At 36.6% G+C, this 21,583-nt stretch overlaps 1 protein-coding gene across 2 annotated transcripts in view; it reads left to right on the top strand.

The window, feature by feature from the left end:
* MSH3 (mutS homolog 3) overlaps nt 1-21,583 on the top strand; it is a 117,760-nt gene that overhangs the window by 83,706 nt on the left and 12,471 nt on the right. The window contains exons 18-21 of one of the 2 annotated variants that reach the window (XM_014451038.2): nt 288-395; nt 5,843-5,954; nt 11,739-11,896; nt 20,293-20,479. In XM_014451038.2, coding sequence (XP_014306524.1) covers nt 288-395; nt 5,843-5,954; nt 11,739-11,896; nt 20,293-20,479 — 565 coding nt within the window. The remainder of the gene's footprint in view (nt 1-287; nt 396-5,842; nt 5,955-11,738; nt 11,897-20,292; nt 20,480-21,583) is intronic. The other variant, XR_002828157.1, reaches the window with a different exon arrangement.

The following is a 21,583-nucleotide window of genomic DNA, read 5'->3' as shown; positions in this document are numbered from 1 at the left end:
TTAATTATTTCTAAGCTGTAATGTCATGGTGAGATGAAATGTGCAATAATGGTGTTAATAGTAGACATTTTTGTATAGAAGCTGTTTTTAAAATATACAGTTCTATCCAAATGAAACAAAAAGATGCGCCAGTAATCAAATTATTATATTAAATAGGAAAAGTAGTTCCATGTAATTTTCATCTCTCTTAGCTGCTAGTTATGACTGTTTATTTTGTTTTAGCTTATCTTAGGTAATAAGGTGCTAAGAAATCATTTTTGCTCACCTTCTTGTTGTTGCTTCTGTAGGAATTTCGGTGAACATTATCAATCCTTGTGTACAGCAGTACATCACCTAGCAGCTATTGACTGCATTTTCTCCCTGGCCAAGGTTGCTAAGCAAGGAGACTACTGCAGGTAATATACTCCCTGCCCTCTCATCCCCCCAACTTCAGTGCTTTAGATCAGAAGGCATTGTTCTATCAATTTTAGTGTTTTTATACTAAAATTACTCAAATATGTTGGACTCTTGGTAAAGCTGAAAATTATACACATAGAGCTTGATTTAAAATTAAATTCCTCTCTTGCTCACTCTATCACTGAACACAATGAAAATAGATGCTCACGATAACTCTAGAGGTGAGTATTATATATTTCAATTTTTAAGTTTATGTGGGTGACATTTTTACAAAAGTGCAATCCTTTCATTTGTTAGCTTTGCCTTGAACACTTGGTATAGTACTAGTATGTTGAACCTTATAATTATAAAAGTCTCATTTAAATATCTAAATCAGATATGGGTGACACTCAAGGTATGAATCATTCTGAGGTAAGTTGCTCCCTACTGCTCTCAAATTGCTCTTCCTTATGTCCCAAACCTTAAGCTTGAGCCAATCTTTTCCCTCAATTCTCTGTCCTCCAGGCCCACTGGTATTGGGGATTGGGGGCTGGTAGGAGGTGGGTCCTGCCTTTCAGACCCTGTTCCCATGGCAGTCCTGTTCCCATGGGCAGTGATTTAGGTTTCCAGGAGTCCCAGTGGCCCTGTCTCCATGGTGGTGCTGTGTCTGGGCCTACCCCTATGGGGGTTCTCTGTGGGGGCTCCACTTCCGCTGGCGCTCTGTGCTTAGGCCTACTCCTGTGGGACCTCTAGGCCGGAATTTCGTGCTGGTGCTCTCTGGGTCTCTAGTGGGCTGTTCCCTACATGGGCTCTCTGGGCCTCTTATAAGAGCACTGGCCCATTCATGAGGACTCTGCCCTTAGGACGTAACCACCTCCTAATACCATCACATTAGACATTAGGTTTCAATATGTGAATATGGGAGGGGGGCACAAATATTCAGTTTGTGGCTCAAAGCCTCAGTTTTTTCATCTAAGAAACAGCAACTGTTTAACTTGCTGGCTTATTGTGAGGACTAAAAAGAAAACAGAGAAAACATTGTCTATCAGTGCTTGTGGCACACTGAACATTAGTAGGTATGTTTTGCTGTCCATGCTTCCTTCATATCTTGGTTTCCTCTCTAGTTTGTATCAAATATATATTTTTTAACATTTAAATGTCCTCTACATCTAGCATAGTATCCATAGTGGATGTCAAAAATATATTTTTATTAAATGTAAAGCATTTATTTATTTGTGGGAGGAAAGTTGAAGGAGTTGGCTGTGCCATTTATAGATTCGGAATGTACTCAGTTTGCTGTTTTGTTTCATTGTGTTTTGCTGACTGTTTATATGTGGAGTGTACCTACAGTGTCAGGCACAATAGTTTTGTTTAAAATAGGATCTTTGCATTTGCATTTTTGCCTAATTTCTTGTCACACCAGAGGAGCCAAACAAAAAAGATTTGCATAATCAGTTAACTGTAGGCATTTTAGAACTGAAACTTTGCTGTGCATTATATGGGGAAAAGTTATAGTCTATTAATCATGTATAAGAATGAGATACATAAATTTACTCTAGCTGAATCTAGTTCTGAAAGAGTAAGAGTCTGCCTTCATTGCTTGCTTTCTTAGGTATTGCAATGTTAGTAGGAGTCCTTTCTTATTGCAAAGGTTTGTGAGGTAGATTTTTCCTAGTGGACTCTGTTTCTGAGTTAAGCAGAGGACTGGCTACAGCCTGTGCACTGAGTGTGTGTTCAGATAACGCTCTTCCCATGGAAGTGTGTGTGTATATTTACATGTACACCTAAACATACATATTATTTATTACACATAAATGTAATTTTCAGTGTGATATAATAATCAGAATCTAGCTTTGTTGTCCGTAGGCCTGGTTCTAGTCCACCCTCTGTCACTAATTAGGTATGTACTCTTATTTAAGTTTTATATATCCATATAAAGGCATGAGAAGTAAAGTTAGGAATTAGTAAATGGGATAAATCTTAAAGTTGTAGAAATTCTTTATAGAGATGTAGTTTTAGCAGAAACTCTGAGGAGTAAAAATAGATCTTATTACATCACTGTATAACTATGTGATTAATTCCTAGACTCATCAGAAAATTAACAGACATTTTTAGAGTATCTACTATTTGGTCCCGGATTTTTCAGTTTGATGCTTCCCCTTCTTCTTTTGACATCTTCCAGTAGATATATCAGAGACCCCTTGATTAGCTAAGGGAAACTTGAATCTCTATTTGAGGCAAGTCCTTCAGAGTGTAGGTTTTGGATCAGACAGGCATGGGGTTTTGAATACTAGCTTGGTTATTTAACATCTGACCTTAAGCAAGTTACTTAACCTCTCTGATGCTCAGCTTCTGCATTGACAAAATAATGCCTGTGTCTTGAAGATGTTGTGTAGATTAAATGAGATAAAGATGTATGAAACTTCTAAGCAGGACCAGGCAAATGATAAGCACTTAGTAAATAATAACTATTATTATCAAAAGATGTTTAATTATTCAAAAATTAGAAAGAATTAAGTATAGTAAAAAAAATTTATGTTTAATAAAAATATCTGAACTTAAGGGTTGTATTTTCCATTCCCATAATAATTTATTATTTTAAAAAATTAATTTTAGTTCTCTGTCAGTTCTCAATCTTTTGTCTTTTATAACACAATAAGCATAGTTATCTCAAAGTCTGTGTCTGATAATTTAGATATCTGGAATCCTTGTGAGTCTGTTTCTGTTGTCTTTTGCTTCTGCTCATTTTCATTGAATAATTTCATTGAATGCCTGATTGTTTTGATTACTCTTTGGTATTGTATTTGCAAAATCACTTATAGAAATAAGTTGATGATGTATTTCTTCGGAAAGAGTCACCTTTGCTTTTATTAGGCATCTCAAGACACTTACTAGTGTAACAATCTGGCATCACCTAATCCACATCTGAGTTTGAGACGATTCAAACATTTCATAGACTGCACCTCCTACTTCAGATGCACTCCTATGCCTGCTGTGTAGCCCCAGGGTGTCCCAGTCCAGAGCAAAGGTGTCCACAGTGCTCAGCCTCAGCTTTTCCCTCAGAAGTCAGCAGGTACCCTCCCTGAGCCTCTCTCCTAGCCCAGATCTGGGCCTGGTAATTCCTTGCTGTCTTGTTAGTTACCAGGTCCATCAAGTAACTGTTTTCTATACTTTACCCAACTTTTTATTTGTCCTCAAAAGGATTGTTCCAAAGCACCTATCAATAAGGCAATTTCAGGAAATATTTCACATGCTAAGAAGTATTTCAAAATTGTATATCATATATTTAGAAAAATCCACCTGAAAAAAATTTAAATGAAAAATCATGCCATAGCCTTTAAGTAGTGCAATCAGTTTTTTCTTTTAGCAGCCATATAATTGAGTGTTAATAGGCCTGGAATAGGAAACTCTTATCTAAAATGTATTTTAAGCTAGAACCTAAATATCTGAAGTTTATACTTTGTAGATTTCCATTTTTTAAAAATATTTTAGTGCATTTGAGTTATTGCAGTTAGTTCAAATGGATTATTTGGTTTCATTGATTGCAATCTTTTCTTTTCATTGACAGTTTATCTACTTCAGGTACAAGTTCTCATTCTAGGTCTTTCTATTCAATTTGTATTCTGTTTTACTAATGTAGATCATGTTCTGTTTTTCTGGGGCAGTTAAAAGAGAAAGATGCAATTTTAAAAATATAAAATAAAGTAAAAAGAATTTTATTCAAGTTTAATATTGCATTCTTTCCAGATTTCCTCAGTTCTTCCTCCATGCCATAGATTTCATTAGTATAATTTTCATACCTTTTTTGCTGTAACTGTCCTTTCCTAGTATATCCGCTCAGCTCTGTGAATTATCATATGCTTTTTACTCTGTCAGGAAGTGTTTTGTCATTATGTAATTTTGATAGCAACAGAATAAGTCAGTGTAGATTTAGAGCAGAGCAAATCACTCAAAATTTTATTCTAAGTGAGAACCTTCCAGGGAAATCATGTCAGTGTCATGAATATGACATATTGATTTCACTTGGCAGAGCTCCTAAGATTTTATTTTAAAACTGATATCATCTACAGATGGTTTCATTTTTTTCTTTTACAGTAAATTCACAACCCATCTAGATAAAAGTTCTATTTTTAGACTTCACTCTAAAATTCAGAAACTGTCCTTTTCCTATAATTACAAATGTCTCTTCCCAATGGTTTCAAATTGTTTACTGAGAAGATGCTTTAGTTACTTTCTTTTATGAAATGTGAGTGTACATTCTTAGGGTTTTGTTTGCCAGATATTTTAAAGAAGAATTTAAGTATTTAAGAAAGTAGTATTTCTTTTTGTTATGAGTAAGTTCAGAAATGTACTTATATGTGAAAGTTCTGTGTCAAAGAACTTGAGATCATTGACAGGGTATTATGATGAAAATGACCAACAAATGGCTAAGAAATTGATGAAAAGATGTTCAGCCTTGGTAGTCAATGAGGGCAAATGAAAACAGTGAGATAGCACAGTTCACTACCACATTATTACAAATTAGAAATTGATAACACCAACTTTAGGTGAAGTTATAAACAAACAAGTCAACTTTCATATCCTGTTGGTGGGAAGGAAATTGATGTAGCTATTCTTATCTACACACACACACACACACACACACACACACAAAGCATACCCTTTGACTTAGAAATTCCTTTTCAGGAATTTCCTTTAGCTTAGAGAAACATGTGGACATAGGCACATGGACAGAGGTTAGGGTGTTCATTGCAGTGTTGCTTAAAACGGAAAAATCTGAACAGTCTAAATATTCAGCAACAGAGAACAGCTCACTCATCTATGCAGCAGCTTCCAAAGAATGCTGAGACCTGATAAATAGATAAAGCTATAGATTAAAAAAAAATTTAAAGCTTATTAAACGAGACCAGCAAAGCAAAAAAAAAAAAAAAAGTGTTTTTGTATCAAAAAATGTACCAAAGGACACCAAAGACCATAGAAAGATGTTTTAATTAAATAGAGTATGAAAAATTTAAGGCATTCTGTCCCCAAGTCCCAACATTAATGTAATAACTAAATCTAGGAATGATTTTATATGATTTTATTTATTATGCTTATTATTGAAAATGATTTAAGTAGCAGTAATTTGAAATTTAATTTTTAATTAATGAAAATATCTAAGAGGATAACAGAAATATAAAATATAAAAGAATCTTGTAAAGGTAGTTTAGTGGAGCCATTGCAAGACTGCTAAAGTTTATACTTTAGGGAACTATTATTATAACAATTGTCTTCCCAATTCTTATATGATAGTTAAAAATTTAACTTTTATACTCAAAGACTTATTCTGGACGTATGTTCCTAAAGTCCTTGTTTAAGGTTTTGTTGTCTGAAAGACTGACCACAGAAATTTTCCATGTTATCTTACAGAGAATTTTTAAAGGCTATTTCCTATGCCTAGTAAATTAAAACAGGCTTCTTTTTACAGACCAACTCTGCTAGAAGAAAGGAAAATCATCATAAAAAATGGCCGGCACCCTGTGATTGACGTGTTGCTGGGAGAACAGGATCAGTATGTTCCCAACAGTACAAATTTGTCAGTAAGTTCTACATTATGCCCCAAATAAGTAAAAGGTTGATAACATGGAACTTTTAAATACCAAATAAAAATTTACCCAAGTTTTAATTTTGGCTTTAAATGGACTAATTTTTGGCGATAGCTAAAATATGAAATTGGTGCTCTTTTTATATTTATAAATGCACACAAGTGCTGATGGAGTGGAATCACACCATGGTTTTGCAAATTCTGTTAGTGTGTTGTGTTATATGCCTTGTCTGGGGTTCCACTGTATTCACATATTCTGTGAGAAAATCACAGATGCTTTGGCTGATTTCAGTGATGAGAATTTTTGTCATTTGGGCTAGCGTTGTCTTACAGAACATTAATGATCCTAAATATCTATTTCTTTAACATGTACTTACTGAGTGCCTTTTTAGCCTTGGTAGTGAAGCAAGTATTAGGACAGAGAGTGGTAAGCAAGGCAGAGATACTGCTATCCTCAGAGAGCTTGTGTTCTAGTAGGGAAGACAGGCCATTACAATTTAGTTTGGGATGATTCACATCCAGGACAGGATGGAGCAGGATGGTAAGAGTTTCACCATACTCAGACTGGCACACAATTTAGAACTTACAAATTGTTTATTTTGGGAATTTTCCATTTAATATTTTTGGACCTTGGTTGATCTGGGGTAATTGAAACCCTGGAAAGTGAAACCACGGATCAGAGGGGACTACTGTACTAGCCAGAGAATGATTGAAACTGGGGGAAAAAGTGAACTAGTGGGGGGGAGAGAGAGAGGGAGAGGGAGAGGGAGGGAGGGAAGGAGAGAGAGAGAGAGAGAGAGAGAGAGAGAGAGAGAGAGAGAGAGAGAAAGCCATATGCTAATTAAAGTCATAAGGGCAGTTTTGTTCAGTAATATTGCAATAAAGAGTCCAGCAGGAACTGAACTCATCTTCTGTATTTGCAGAGTGACTTGGCATTTTAAAGGTACAATGAGAGAACAAGGAGGGGGGATGGTGTGAGGGTGGGAGGGTGATGAGCAGATTTAGGGAAGTGGAAAAGCAGGAAAGGGGGTTGGTTAATGTGAAACCTGTCTGGGTTTACTAACTGGCAACTGGTGCTTATACCCTTCTACAGGGCCTGGGGAGGAAATGTTTATATTTCAAAGAGATGATTCTCAAGTCCTTGAGAACTCGCTCTTGGTGGAAGATTTATATCTCAAAGGGGCAGAGAAAGGATTTATAATTGCAAGCTTTCTGAAGTAAGAGAGGACTCTGGGGTGCTTCTGCCTATCACCAGGTTTTGGCTGGAACGAACAGTAAATCTACTGACTGTGCTGTTTTCTCAGGCAGGCACTTTAAGGGGAGATGGAGTCATCCTAAGGATGTGACCTTGAGCTGTTCATTCTGGTCTCTTATGTGAGGAGGGTAATGGAAATGATTTTTACAGAGCTGGTGCAGTTTTTATAAGACAGATTTGAGGCCTGACTAGAGTTTGGTCAAGGAGAGTCTTTGTCAACTTAGAGTAAAATTAATCTGGCGATGAGATCAAAGACTTAATATGTAGACTTAGTTAGGTGAGAGAGGTCTTATCAGAGAATGAGATGGGAGGCTTTCAGATTTCAGAGGTCATGTTCTTCTGGGTGATGGCAAGATCCTAGGTATGGCCATGGAGGTGAGATCAGGGGAAGAGTTTGGGAAAGGTCATCCATGTGAATGTTGACATCATCCAAGATAACCATAGATCAAGGGATGGAGACTGGTGACCTGGCAGTTTGTAGATGTCTGCACTAAGGACAAGTACAGATGGTAAAGCCCTAAAGAAGCAGATATGGGAGAACCTCTGAACCCTGAGATACTTGAGGTAGGATGTGGCAAACAGCTCAGCCTCCACATGAGAGAATTGCAGGGGAGTAATAGCCAGGTTTCAGTTTAAGCTGGTGTTATGAAGGAAATGTTGACATGAGGTTAGAAACGTAGAAGTATTTGGGAATTTTTCAGAGGACGGCGGAATAATTTAAATGTAGAGGAGCAGCTGGATATTAGAGGGAGGAAGCCGAGAACATAAGGGGGGGTTGGGAATATAACAGCCATCTTGGGCTGTGAGCAAGGATGACAAAGATGTGCGCCTGGTGAATTTGGCTAGCCACAGGGTGGTGAGTGGAAGGAAATGCTTTGAATTACTTTTAATTTAATGTTACATTTTTATATCATATAAAGACTTTTGGTAGTATATTACCCAATCCCCCATGTCTATAAACTTGTTCATTCTCATTAGGGAATTTGTAAATTACTTAATTTATCAAACCAAGTTAATAAGTACTAATGCTTTTATTATCTTTTAAAGGAAGTTTATGTGCACATAAGAATTTTCAATTCCCATAATACCAGTAGGGTATAGCTTTTCTTGAGAAAATATATGGTTATAGCATTTAGTACCTTAGTTTATATTTTACTTATAAATCACTTAAACATCATTTCCTGTCTCTGTTCCCATCCCCTAACACACCAGCCAGTATGATCCCAAGCTTTTATCTTTGATGTTGATTTTATTCTTTTTTTACCTTTTTCATTTTTTCCTTTTTCTTTTAAATAATATATTTATACTATTTAATAAAGCCAGATTTGAGAAACTAAAATAGCTTTGCGCCTAATTACAAGAATGTTTTAAAGAAACATTTAACTCTTATATTTAAATTTTTACAAAATAAATGCACTGATGTATTCCAGCAAGAATCTCGGAATATTCCAGAATATTCGATTCTTTTACATACGCTTTTTCTAACTTGAGTAGGAGTTGATATAGAACTGTTGCTATGGTGAAGTGCATTCTATTTTTCAGGGTATAAAGGGATAGTGTTAAAAAGAACTTACTATGTTGAGTTAAAACTCAATTTAAAATATTTTTAAGGTGTTTATTATAAGATATACCCTGAAAATAATTTTCTGAAAAGTCAAATGGCATTGTTGCTTTTGATAATCATGTAATTTTAAGCATGGTTTCTTTTCCATGTAATTATAAGTACACTTTTCTGGATTTTGTATTACATTAACCTGTTATAGTGCTTCTAAACAAGCCAACTTTCTGCCCTCTTTTCCTCTTCTGGTTTTAAGAATACTTTTTCTCCCACATTTCACAATCTTGCATTTTTTATGAGTTTTTTTGTTAGCATTATTTTATGAATATTTTGTTCTTATGGATTTTGACACTTTATTTTGTGTCAGTATTGTTCTTGATGTCAGGCTTACAAAGAAGAAAGAGATATATGTCCCTAATCTAGTAGGAGATATACCCAATTAAATTAGCACTAATAGAATACTTTAAAAGACTATGAGGGAACTAAAAGATTGCCCAGTAGAAAAATTGGCAACAGATTCCAGCAGAGGATATCTAATTGGCAATAAACAAATTAACATTATTTTTGACCTGCTATATTAGGTTTCCTGGTTAGGAATATAGCAAAGAACCAAACAGAAAGGAACTGTGACTTTGAGGGCTCATGGGACATTAGGTGGACATCCTAAGGTAGAGGTGGGTATAATAACCAGGAGAGAGATCTGAGCTAGAGTTATGGGGCTCAGAGTGATCCTAGTGTATGCACAGGGAGTTTCCATTCTAGATCTGTTGCTGAGGCAGATTGTACAGAAGGTACAGAGGCTGTTGAAAAGCCCTCTCAGTCATAACACTGACGGAATAGTTTCACTGAAAGTAGGTTTAAATGTATAATACATATATCTCCTTTAGCTTTTTCTTATCTGTGAAGCTCTTTATCTGACCTTCAATTCTGAATGATAGCTTTGCTGGGTAAAGTAATCTTGGTTGTAGGTTCTTGCTATTCATCACTTTGAATATTTCTTGCCACTCCCTTCTGTCCTGCATAGTTTCTGTTGAGAAATTATGATGTGTCTTGGTGTGGTCCTCTTTGGATTCCTTTTGTTTGGGGTTCTCTGCACTTCCTGGACTTGTAAGTCTATTTCTTTCACCAGGTAGGGGAAGTTTTCTGTCATTATTTCTTCAAATAGGTTTTCAGTATCTTGCTCTCTCCCTTCTTCTGGCACCCCTATAATTCGGATGTTGGTACACTTGAAGTTGTCCCAGAGGCTCCTTACACTATCTTCATATTTTTGGATTCTTATATCTTTTTGTTTTTCCGGTTGGGTGTTTTTTGCTTCTTCGCATTTCAAATCTTTGACTTGATTCTTGCGATCCTCTAGTCTGCTGTTGGGACTCTGTATAATATTCTTTATTTCAGTCAGTGTATGCTTAATTTCTAGTTGGTCCTTTTTCATAACCTCAAGGGTCTCACTAGATTTCTTGAGGGTCTCACTAAATTTATCGGCAGTTTCTAGAAAATTCTTGAAAGACCTTAAAAGTGTGGTTTTGAACTCTATATCCAGTAGTTTGCTTTTCTCCATTTCTGTCATTTGTGACCTGTTTCTTTGTCTCTGCATTTTTTATGCTTCCCTGTGTTGATAGAGTGACTTTCTGTGCTAGGTGTCCTATAGGACCCAGTGGCTCAGCCTCCCCAATTACCTGAGGTGGACACTCCTGGTGCACCCCTTTGTGAGCTTTGTGCACAGTCTTGTTGTAGGTAAGCCTTGATTGTTGTAGGTATCACTGGGAGGAATTGACCTCCAGGCCAATTGGCTGTGAGAATCAGCTGTGTCTGCAGTGGGAGAACTTCTGTGCTGGAGACACCCTTAGGGGCAAGACTTGCTTCAGTGGGGCTTTGGTGCTCACTGAGTCTGCCCCCTGAGTGTGTCCCTTATGGATCTGAGTAGTTGTAATCTGGATGGTCCCACTCTGACTACTGGGTACACTGGCTCTTGGATCTCTAAGGAGGTGCTAATTTAGCCTCTGCCTGAGGCTACCCAGCAGGAGCTGTGGAGAGATCTGCAGATTTCTCTTCTTTGTTTGGGGTTTGGAGGTGCCCAGATGAGGCCCAGCTGTGAAGCAGTGCAAGCTGCTGTGGGGCCTTGGGCCTTCTTTTGGATGTTCTGGGTCTCTCTGACCCAGCTGCAGTTTGTTAGGTAATTTTCAGATTGCAAAGGGCCAGGCCATTCATATGCAAAAGCCTCAGCGCACAGCTTGGGTGGGGCGGGGTCTCAGGGAATCAACAGGGTGGAGCAAACAGCTATGGCTGATCCTCAGCCCTGCCCTAAGAGGCCCCGCGTCTCAGTGTCCCACAGTAATCGCTGCAAGCACCTCTGAGAGAAAGCTGCCCTCGAGTTCCAACTGATGCCAGACAGTCCAGTTTCTCCCCGTATGTCCCCAGAGACTCGCCCGGAACTGGAGTTCAGAGCAGTCAGGAGCTTGTGTCTCCCTCCCGATTGAAAAAGACAACCGCTTTCTCAGTTGCCAGCCCTTTCCGCGTGTGCCTCCGTACCTCTGCACTTTACTTCCGCACCTCCTCTGAGTCTCAGTGTGCTTTTCTCTTTCCTTCTAGTTGTAGAATTTCCACTCAGCCAGCCTTCCTGTGGTTCTGGATGATGTCCGTTTTGTCTTTTAGTTGTATTTTTGAAGTGGTTGTGTGAGGCAGCAATTTCCGGTGTTTACCTCTGCCGCCATCTTGGTTTCCCCCTTATTATTATTTTTTAATGCCTAGAAACAACTGTGTGTGATGCTAAGAATTCACTTTTCTGTAGTAGCACAGATTGGGTTGAGGACAAAGAGGTCCTCTTTCCCTCTGTGATACTTCATTGGTGAATATTTAAATACCACAGAGCAATCTTTTGCCGAATGCATGCTCGTTATGGAACCAATTGTAAATATTACATAAGAGCCCCTCTGGTACAATAGTGAAATTATTTTTTGATTTTCTAGGGGGACTCAGAGAGAGTAATGATAATTACTGGACCAAACATGGGTGGAAAGAGCTCCTACATAAAACAAGTTGCACTGATTACTATCATGGCTCAGATTGGCTCCTATGTTCCTGCAGAGGAAGCGACCATTGGAATTGTGGATGGCATTTACACGAGGTAAAAGCATTACTTCTATTTGAATGTGTTTCTGAAATAAATCAAGCCCACATGGTCACATGAAATTTTTTTGTACATATTTAATGGACAGAGATGCTCTTAAAATATTTAGAAATTAGGAGCATAAAGAAATAATTTCATCATGAATAGTAATACTAGGAAAGACCTAGGACCATTTTGTCCAATAGTTTTCAAGTTTTCTTTTAGTTACTGAATTCTTACTTTAAAGAAAATCTTATATAGCAGATTATTATTTAAACAGATAAAAGCAGACCTGTGCTGCCTGGAGCAGAGGAGGAAGGCTTGGAGACTTGGCTGCTGGGCTCTGGAGAGCACAGTCTGGAGACTATTGCATTCTCCCTGTTTTGTAGGTGGGAACTGAGAACAGACTGAATAGGGCACTGGCACAAGATAATTTCTCATATTCTTTTTACTCTAAGAACATTATCTGCAATTAACTAGGTCTTAACCCTCAATATAAAAACCTAAATTTCATGCCTTATTTAGGAATAAAATAAGGGTGCAATAGCTTGGTCTTACTAACTAGAATTCATAGTTTAATCTATTTATACAGATTTATCGATTTAGATTTGTGTTTTTTGCTTTTCAAATTTTTCAACTTAAATATAGTTGGTATACAATATTATATTAGTTGTACTAGTTTCAGGTATACAACATAGTGATTGACATTTTTATCCTTTACAATGTCATCACCCCACTAATTCTAGTAATCTGTCACTTCAAACTTATCACAACATTATTATTAAAAGAAAACTTTTTTCAATTACAGTTGACATTCAATACTATATCAGTTTCAGGTGTACAGCATAGTAGTTAGACATTAGATTTATTAGTTCTTAAAGTATTATTTATACTTCTTACATTTTGAGAAAAAAGTGAATATAGTTCATAGTGTAAGTCAAGCTATGCATATAGAGTTTTTGATTTACTGCCCAGCTTCATATTTATTTAATATTTGACTGTGGAATCACATCAGAATATATTACATGCTAATATTGACATACTTGAGTAAACATTAAAATACTTTAAAGCTTGGTTTTTTATCTGAGAGTGAACAAAGCAAAGCAACCTAAAATTTGTTTGATGCCATATCACCAAACAGAGGTTATTTTGATTTCCACATATTTGTAAATTAACTCAACATGAGAAATTTAAAGACTCTACCCTACTAAAGAAATAAAACTGAACCCTTGAGCCTCCCTAATCCTGTCCCCCTCTTCCCCATCCCAAGCTAACTGCCCTTCTTGACTCTAGTTTTCATCCCATGAATGTCTCTATATTTTTACTATGTAGGTATATTTTTTGAAACAATGCATATAATTATTTGATATGTTTTTAAATTTTATATGTACCATATCACACTATATATTCTTCTGCAAGTGACTTTCCCCACCCCACAATATTGTATTTGTGAAATTCACCTATATGGATACATAAAATTCTCGTCCACTCAATTTTCTCTCTAATGGTGATATTCCATTATATACATATACCATAATTTATTTTTCTTGATTGATATTTAACATGATTCAAATTAGTTGCAAGTACAAACAGTGTTACACACATCTCCTAGTGCACATAAATGAGTTTTCTGAATCTAGGTTTTATCCAGGCACAGGACTGTGAAGTGTAAAAAATGTGCATCTTGCTTGTTCTTCAAAGAGGCTGGGCCAATTTAGAATCCCACCAGCCGTGTGTAAATTTGTCCTGATGCTTTAAAATTAAATTAGAGTAAGACATACCTATTTGATGATGTTTCTTTATTTCCTCCAAAATTTCTCATAAGGATGTTTTTATTTCACTTATTTAATACCTTTTATAGGCCGTGCCATCACATAAATCACTTTTTGTTAATGCTAAGGAAGTTTTCTCTGCATGTGCAGGCTGTGTCTGTTGACAGAGATTTAAAGTGGCTCATGGCTTCCCTGACAAACTGCCAGGCCTCCTGTTATCACCAGCGGTTGCTTCATCTTTAATTCCTTTTTGTCTTGACTGCCAAGAAGGCAGGAGCTAAATTCAAGGCTCAGGTGTGGAAGCAAATCTGTGTTAGTTGTTCCCTTCTCTTCTTACACGGGAATATGTCTCCAGCATGATTCTTAGAACAGCTGCATCAGAATCAGAGATGCTTGTATAATGCTACTTTCTAAGACCATTAGATTGGAATCTCCAGTGTGAGATCCCAAAATTAGCATTTTAAAAGCTCATGCTAAATTTGCTGTCTTAAATTTAAGAATCTACTGTATGGTTTGTAATCCTAGTTTCACATTCATTGTAATTCTTCCACTATAATATATTGTTATTCTATTATCACTTCAAATCCTTTTTGTGCCCCATGGAGAAAAAAACAAACACATTAACAAACATTTTATATGCATAAAATCTGGCTCCAAACTTTATTTTAAAATTGGTTAGTTTTGTATTATTAATTGGACATTTACAACACTGTGTTTAAATTCATGCATTCATAAATATGCATTGAGTGCCTACTATATGCTGTGCACTGTGCTATAAGAAGTCTAAATAAATGTGTGGAAAGCTGTAAACAGAAAGCTTTAGGAATTTTTATTTTTCCCCTGAATGTTGTAACCTCATATGAACCTTTTCCTGAATAAGAAGCATTTATTTTAAAGTAAAATTTTGGCAAACATGCACACTGGGCTCTAATTGGTATATTTATATCAGTGTATTGTCATATATGTACTCATCAGTGACCTATTTCTAGACACACATTTCTAAGGATCATTACCATCTTTGAATACATTACTGAAAAATGATCTGTTGTTTATTATCCTGATAAATGCAAACTTAAACCTCATTGTACTTTTTAAACTCAGTAATTAAGTTTTAGAAAGACAATGAATTACTAATTTTGGTTAAAAAAAAGCAAAAACAATTGGCTTCTCTCAGCATAATTTATTTCTATTTATGTCAATTAAATGTTGGTACAAAAGGGTTTTTATATTAAGTGGTCCCTGGTTAATAATTTTCATGCCATGCCGCCCATGTAAACTCTCTCTTATGACACCCAGCTTCAGGAATGCTGTGTACTCAGAATGGCACCAGTGTGTTTATTTTGAGAGGAAATTGGAAGGTAATAGGCATTCAAATGCTTAAATTATTTTAAATGGTTACCTTTGTGTGGATAACTGGTTTGTTTGCCCAATTTAGTTTAATTCAGCAAATACTGACTGAGCACCTACTGCAGAGTATTTGTACTCCGCTAAAGAACACATGTCCTTCTGGACAGGAAGAAACACCTTGAATCAGTGCATTCTTCTACTTAGTAGTAAATACCAGCACTAAAAACCACATGGTAAATGATTTTTTACTAAATGAGAGGGCTGTTATTAATTTTATTGGCATCAGAAATGTTAATCTTATGAATGTCTCCGTGCTTTACTTAGCTCCTGTCATCATGTCGTAGCCAATAGGAAATACCTCACTTCATCTTTTTGATGGGAAGTGGTTATATGAACTTAATGCCTCATAACCATTTGTGTGTTTGGTTTGGTTGGATTTTAAGTGCAGATCTTAGGCAGGTCCCCTCAGTGCAGATCCCCTGGAGATACTATTGTGATTGGTATGATGAAGGGGATCCTTGGACTCTGTATTCAAAACCTAAATCAGAAACATATCCAGATTTAGAAGCCATTGTTCACTTTCAATTCTTGACATTTTACAGAAGGAAAAACAGAATCCGAAAAATTGTGATTTGCTTGAGGTCATAATGTGAAGTTCAATTATAAGGATGCATCTTTAGGTTGCGTTGGGTTCCCTTCTATTGATCTTATTGATTACTCTGTTATCCTTCCTTTGATGGCCTTAATTATTTGTAGTTTTCACAGATATAGTTAAAGCTGGTAAAGAGCATTTGCTCTGTTAATTATTTTTCTTTGAAATTCTCGGGCCTTTCCCACAGAGGGGACTAAGAATCATTTGCCCCGTCAGTACATTATGGGTGTCCTTTGATAGGAAAACACCTGTGTCTTTCATAAATGGTCTGCATATGCTTTGTAGATGGTCCAGTGAACATGGTTTCTCGTGAGCCAATACAAGTTTGCTGTCTTGATTCTCAGTAATATTTCAACTGAAATTGAAAGATTGCTGCGGTGGTTTTTGCTTGACTATATTTGCAGTTCAGTGTTGGAGCTTTTGTAAATTGACTATATAGTATAGTGTGATCTGATTGCATCTCTTACTGGAAACAATTATACAAGCGAAAGGAAGCTTTTTCTTGTCTATTATAATTTCATTGCTGCTAATAAAGTATTTTTGATATTGGTGAAAGAAAGCTATTTATTTAACCTGGTAATTACTTTGTCTTAATGTAATGATACAAAAGATTATAAAGTGTTTTTAAATGTATCTGTGATTTTTAAAAATAACATTTGTTTTTCTAATTTCATTGTAATGCATGCTCATTGTGCAAAATTTAAAACTGTAGAAAAGCTTGAAAAGGAAAAAAAAAATCACCTGTAATTTTACCACCTGAAAATCATTGTTGTTTAGGTATATGGCCTTAAAAAATGCACACATATAGTGATAAATCATTTGTGATTTCATTCCTTTTCTGGGTTAATGCTTCATTAAATGCATTACAGATCTATTTTATATTTTATGCATTTTAAATACCATACAGTATCATATCTTTTAATAATTGGTATTTTTTTGCAGCTTTTTCTCTTCTTGGACTTTAACCCCCCAAGAAATATTGATACTTATACTGCACAGAATTCTGCAATTTTTTAGCAAAGTGAAATTGAGTATTTTCAATTTCAAAAAGAAGACAAAACAAGCTGACATAAAAATCCTCCTATACAAAGCACTTAGAGGACAAATAGGGTATAATTCCTCTTATATGAGGAACCTAAAATACACAAATTCATAGAGACAGAAAGACATTTTTTCTTTATTTTATTTGAAAAATCATTATTCAGGTTTAGTAGCTGCAGAAACATTCCCCAAAATTGTAATAGAATTGTAGCAACCAGGGGCTAAGGGAGGAAAGAATGTGGAATTATCTTTTTAATGGGTACAGAGTTTCTGTTTTGCAATGATGAAAAAGTTCTGCTAGTGCATAGTGGTGATGACTCTACCACATTGTGAATGTGCTTCATACCACTGAATTACCTAAAAATTTTATAAATTTTATTTATTTATATTTTAAAAAATCACCATTATTTTAAAAGCACTTAAAGTATATCAAAACTCATGTTAGCATTTTTCTTGCATAGGCCCAGGGATTGTGATTTGAAGGGACAGAGCCTCACCTCATTTGCTATAATTTAGCAACGTCTAGAATGTTATCTCAAAATATCAAAATTTCATAAAAACAAACTCTTCTTGAAATTTTCATGAAAATGTTCTTGATTTTAGAAACTAATTCAAAAAAGTAATAATTTATTTCCTCTATTAATGCTTTATTAAGCTTTGTTGACCTATATAAGGGTTATAGGCAAGAAGGGAATAGGGGGATTAGAAAGATTAGTCAGCCGCCACTCCTAAAAATATCAGAGTGTGTTTTTTTTTCTTAATCACATAACGTAACCTGTCGATTCAGAGCAAACTAACTCTAAGATGAAACGTAAAGAATGCATTTTCACTACATTTTAATATAAAGACAGAATGATAATAACATGTTCTGGAATTCTTTTAAATCTCTAACATATTTTAACACTTGAAAAATTTCAGAATCATTGTTCTGTATATGTATCACAAATGCTTGTTGAGTTAATAAGAAATTACAAACTTTTTATTAATTAATTTATACCCTACCTTGCTCCAGAAACTTATTTTAGGCAGCTTACTGGGATATATACAATAGAGTGAGATACTATAAGAGTAATATAGTCTCCAGAGACATTGGATCAGAGAAATAAGGATAGAAATGTAAGATAAAGTCAGGGTTGCTATTTGGTAATATAAATGTTATACAGTTGTTTCCTAGTAGCAAAGATGAAAAGGAAGATGTGTTTAAGTGATAAAATTCTGTGTCCATCTGAATCATATGAAGTCATTATATTTTTGAAATTTATTGTAAAAATAAACACACTATATATTTCCTAAGAGAAGTTAATAGAAAAATATTTTTACCCGTGATGAAAAGTTCCCCCAGTTACAAACGCATATTTCCCCAGTGGCTTTGGTGACTGGCTAATGAGCCAGCATTTCTTCAGCATCTCCTGGCAGCATTTCCACTTTATCATCAGGTGCAGTGGAAAAATAGAATTGTAATAGAAAATGTGTTGGCTCCAAATGCAGTGGCTTTCAAACTGATCTCTACAGGTTTTTAAGAGTCCCACAGATGGGGAAAAGGGCCTAATAGTGCTAGGTTTTTAACCAAATCAGTATGCCTTTGATCTCATCTGCAGAGTGAATTCCTTTGTAAAATTTCATTTGAGCAAAGGATTTAACAGCTAAAAAGATATTTGAAAGCCACTGGCCTAATAGTAAAGTTGGAACCATTGTTTAAGAAATATACATCTAAGATCCTGTGACATCTGGTCTGGCCTCCTAAAGACCCAAAACCTATAATACCATGAGACACATCGGTACATGAAGTCACCCACCTGCCTGTCTAGAAATTAAATTTCATCTATACTGCTTGGTGTGTTTATGGTTTCTATTTTTTCATTAAACTTTTAAATCCATATAATGTTTTTAAAAATATAGTTTGGGTAGGGACACATCTTTTTTTTTTTCTGAAATAACCAATTAGCTAGCATCTTTTTCTTTTCTTTTCTTTTTGGACTGGCCATTCATCCTTTCTCTCTGATTTGAAATCTGACCTTTGAATATCTTTCCCAATAGCATTCTCCAATCCCTGACATTGCCAGTGAAACCACTCTGTCACTATAGGGTTTCCAGAGAGCACTTAAATGCAGCACTTAAACTATTGCATTGAAATCCTGTTCAGTATTTGCTTGTTATTCTAATTCTTGAAAATCATTGCCTTACCAGAGCTATTTTATTATCAGCCAGGTATCTGTTCTTTTTTTTTTTTTTGTCAGCTCACAACCTGTCAGGCATGACACCAGTCAGTGTTAAATGGGGGTCAAACATGATTCTGAAGAATTCAGAGTGGTTGTAGAGGTGGGAAAGTTTAATCCCGCTTTGTGGTAGGGGAAATATTAGTAAACATTGAAAATTGAGGCGTAAATAACAGTATTTGAACTTTGAAAAAGTCAGAATGTTCCTAAGCTAGCAACATTCCATAAATTGAGAAGTTACTGATTTTAAAATGGATAAAGTTGACAGCAATGGTAGTTAAACCGTATCAACTCTGTCATAGATGCTGTAATTAATTGCAGGTTCTAAATGTCACTGGTTCCTAAGGCTCCATGATCTGTGGGGATATTCACTTCCTCTCCTTTGCCCTGTACAGGGCTCTAGCCACAGGATGGTGAGGGCTCGGTTTCTTCAGAAATAAAAGTTACATTATGCTTCTGTAGGTTCCATGTGAACTGTTATAACAAAACTATGAAGGCATTTTGCTGAGAAAATAGTTACCAGAATTCACAAAGGTGGCTAGCATGTTGAAAATCTGAATTCTAGGTTTTCTATCAACTGCATGACCTTGAGTGAGTGCTACCTAATTATTCCTTTCTTTTCCAGGTTCTTTTTGTACTAAATCGGTGTTTTTCCAAATGTGCTCTATCGACCAAACGTGTTCTGTCATCACAAGGTGCCCTGGGAGATGGTGTAGGCTGTAGGGGTTCATGGTTAAATGTTAGAGAAAAGCTGTGGACTAGATCCTCCTCTAGGAAATGCAGTGTGTGGCAGGATATCCAAGGCTCCAAGAAGTCTTACAGGAAAGAAACCCTTACATCTTTTGGACCCGTTTCTTGACATCTCTGAGAACTGTATTTCATAAAGTCAAACCTCTATTAGGTGTCTGAGGTTACTAAACCTCCATAATTCTAGCTTCAGTAAAAAAGTTTTATCTTAAGTAAGTTACTTCAACATGGTACTTTAATTTGAAATATCAAGGCAACTCTGGAAAAAGCCTTTAATTGTACAGTATCCTAGTACTTGTGGATTTTGAACACAGTGGCATAGAGAAGCACTGTTTTCCCCTGTGAGCACCAAAACTGTGGTTTGAAATGAATGGTCAGAAAAGGGCAGAGTCAGAAGTTACCCTTCTCTGCAGGAGCCCTGCCCAGCACTAATTCTTCTATCCAGGATGTGTCTACCAGGGGCAGTGTGATGCTGGGCATTCTATATCCAACGTGTTTTCTTTTTGTTTAATGTAATTTCAGCTTTTATTGGCTCAAAGTGTATGGACCCCTAAGGATCTTTTATATTTATTGTTCAGAAAATAATGCTTCATTTACAAATAAAGTTCAGAGGAAAATCTGTCTTCATCTTATGTGTAGGATGGGAGCTGCAGATAATATATATAAAGGACAAAGTACATTTATGGAAGAACTAACTGACACAGCAGAAATAATAAGAAAAGCCACATCACAGTCCTTGGTTATCATGGATGAATTAGGAAGAGGGACGAGCACCCACGATGGAATTGCCATAGCTTATGCTACACTTGAGTATTTTATTAGAGATGTAAGTATCTTACATATTTTTTTGTACATAAATGGTATATACTATACAAATTGTTTTTCTGACTTCAGTTTCTAAATATTCAAAATCGTCTTTGTTACAGCAAGTGATTATTCGAATGCTATACATTGAGCTCAGATAGGTTGGCCCTAAATAGTGTTTGTAGTAGTGTTTGATGTGCCTCCCTGGCAGTATTTCCCCCGAGAGCTGTATCTTATTATTCGTGGCAAGTTCTATACCGAGAGCAGGAACCACCCACCCGCAACCCGATCCTTGAGAAAGAACAAAAAGAAGATAGTGCCATTTTTACCCTGTGACTTACTTTTTGCAACAATAGCCTAAAAGATCTCGATGTAAGATCTTTGCTTTCATCTCTGTGTCTTTCTGTGTTTCAGTAACCTCCCTCCTACGCCGCATATCCATTTTCAGATTGCATTTCTAAGCATCTCGGTATGAAATTTCAATAGTGTCAAACTTTCAATCCGTCATCTCCATCAAACTCTCACCTTTTATTTACCTTTTATTTACTCTCTGTCCTGGTTCATTTTGGTCTCTCCCTCCCTTTCTGTCTGTCACCTGCCCTGAGCCTTGAGTGTATCTTTTTCTATTTTGTTTTCTGCTTTTTTACTCTTTTGTCTCTGTGTCTTCCATTTCTTTCCCTCTTTCTTAAGTAGGCAATAGAAGCACATTTTTAAAATCTTTTCTTTTCTTTTTATTGTTGACACTAGAGGCCCAGTGCACGAATTTGTGCACAGGTGGGGTCTGGCCAGCCCGGCCCCAATTGGTGGATTGGGGCCAGGCCTGTCGTGAGGAGGAGATGGCAGGAGGTTGGCCGGCTGGCCCGTCGGGGTAGGGGGAGAGGTCGTGGGGTGGGGGTGGCTGATTGGGGGCCAACGCTGGGGGGGGGGGGCCATGGGTGGTTGGCCGGTGACAAAAGCTGGCTGGGCCGATCAGAGTGGTGGGGGGCTCATCTGAGGTGGGGCTGGCCAGGGGGAGGGAGCTACAGGAGGTTTGTTTGGCCAGCCCTACCCTGATCGGGGTGGTGGGGGCCCACCTGGGGCGGGGCTGGCTGGGGGTAGGGGCTGCAGGAGGTTGGCCAGCCTTCCC

This window comes from Myotis lucifugus, unplaced genomic scaffold, assembly GCF_000147115.1.
Source record: "Myotis lucifugus unplaced genomic scaffold, Myoluc2.0 scaffold_0, whole genome shotgun sequence".
Taxonomy (NCBI): Eukaryota; Metazoa; Chordata; class Mammalia; order Chiroptera; family Vespertilionidae; genus Myotis; species Myotis lucifugus.
The sequence above is the reverse complement of the archived record's forward strand: the minus strand, read 5'-3'. Positions and strand labels throughout refer to the sequence as shown.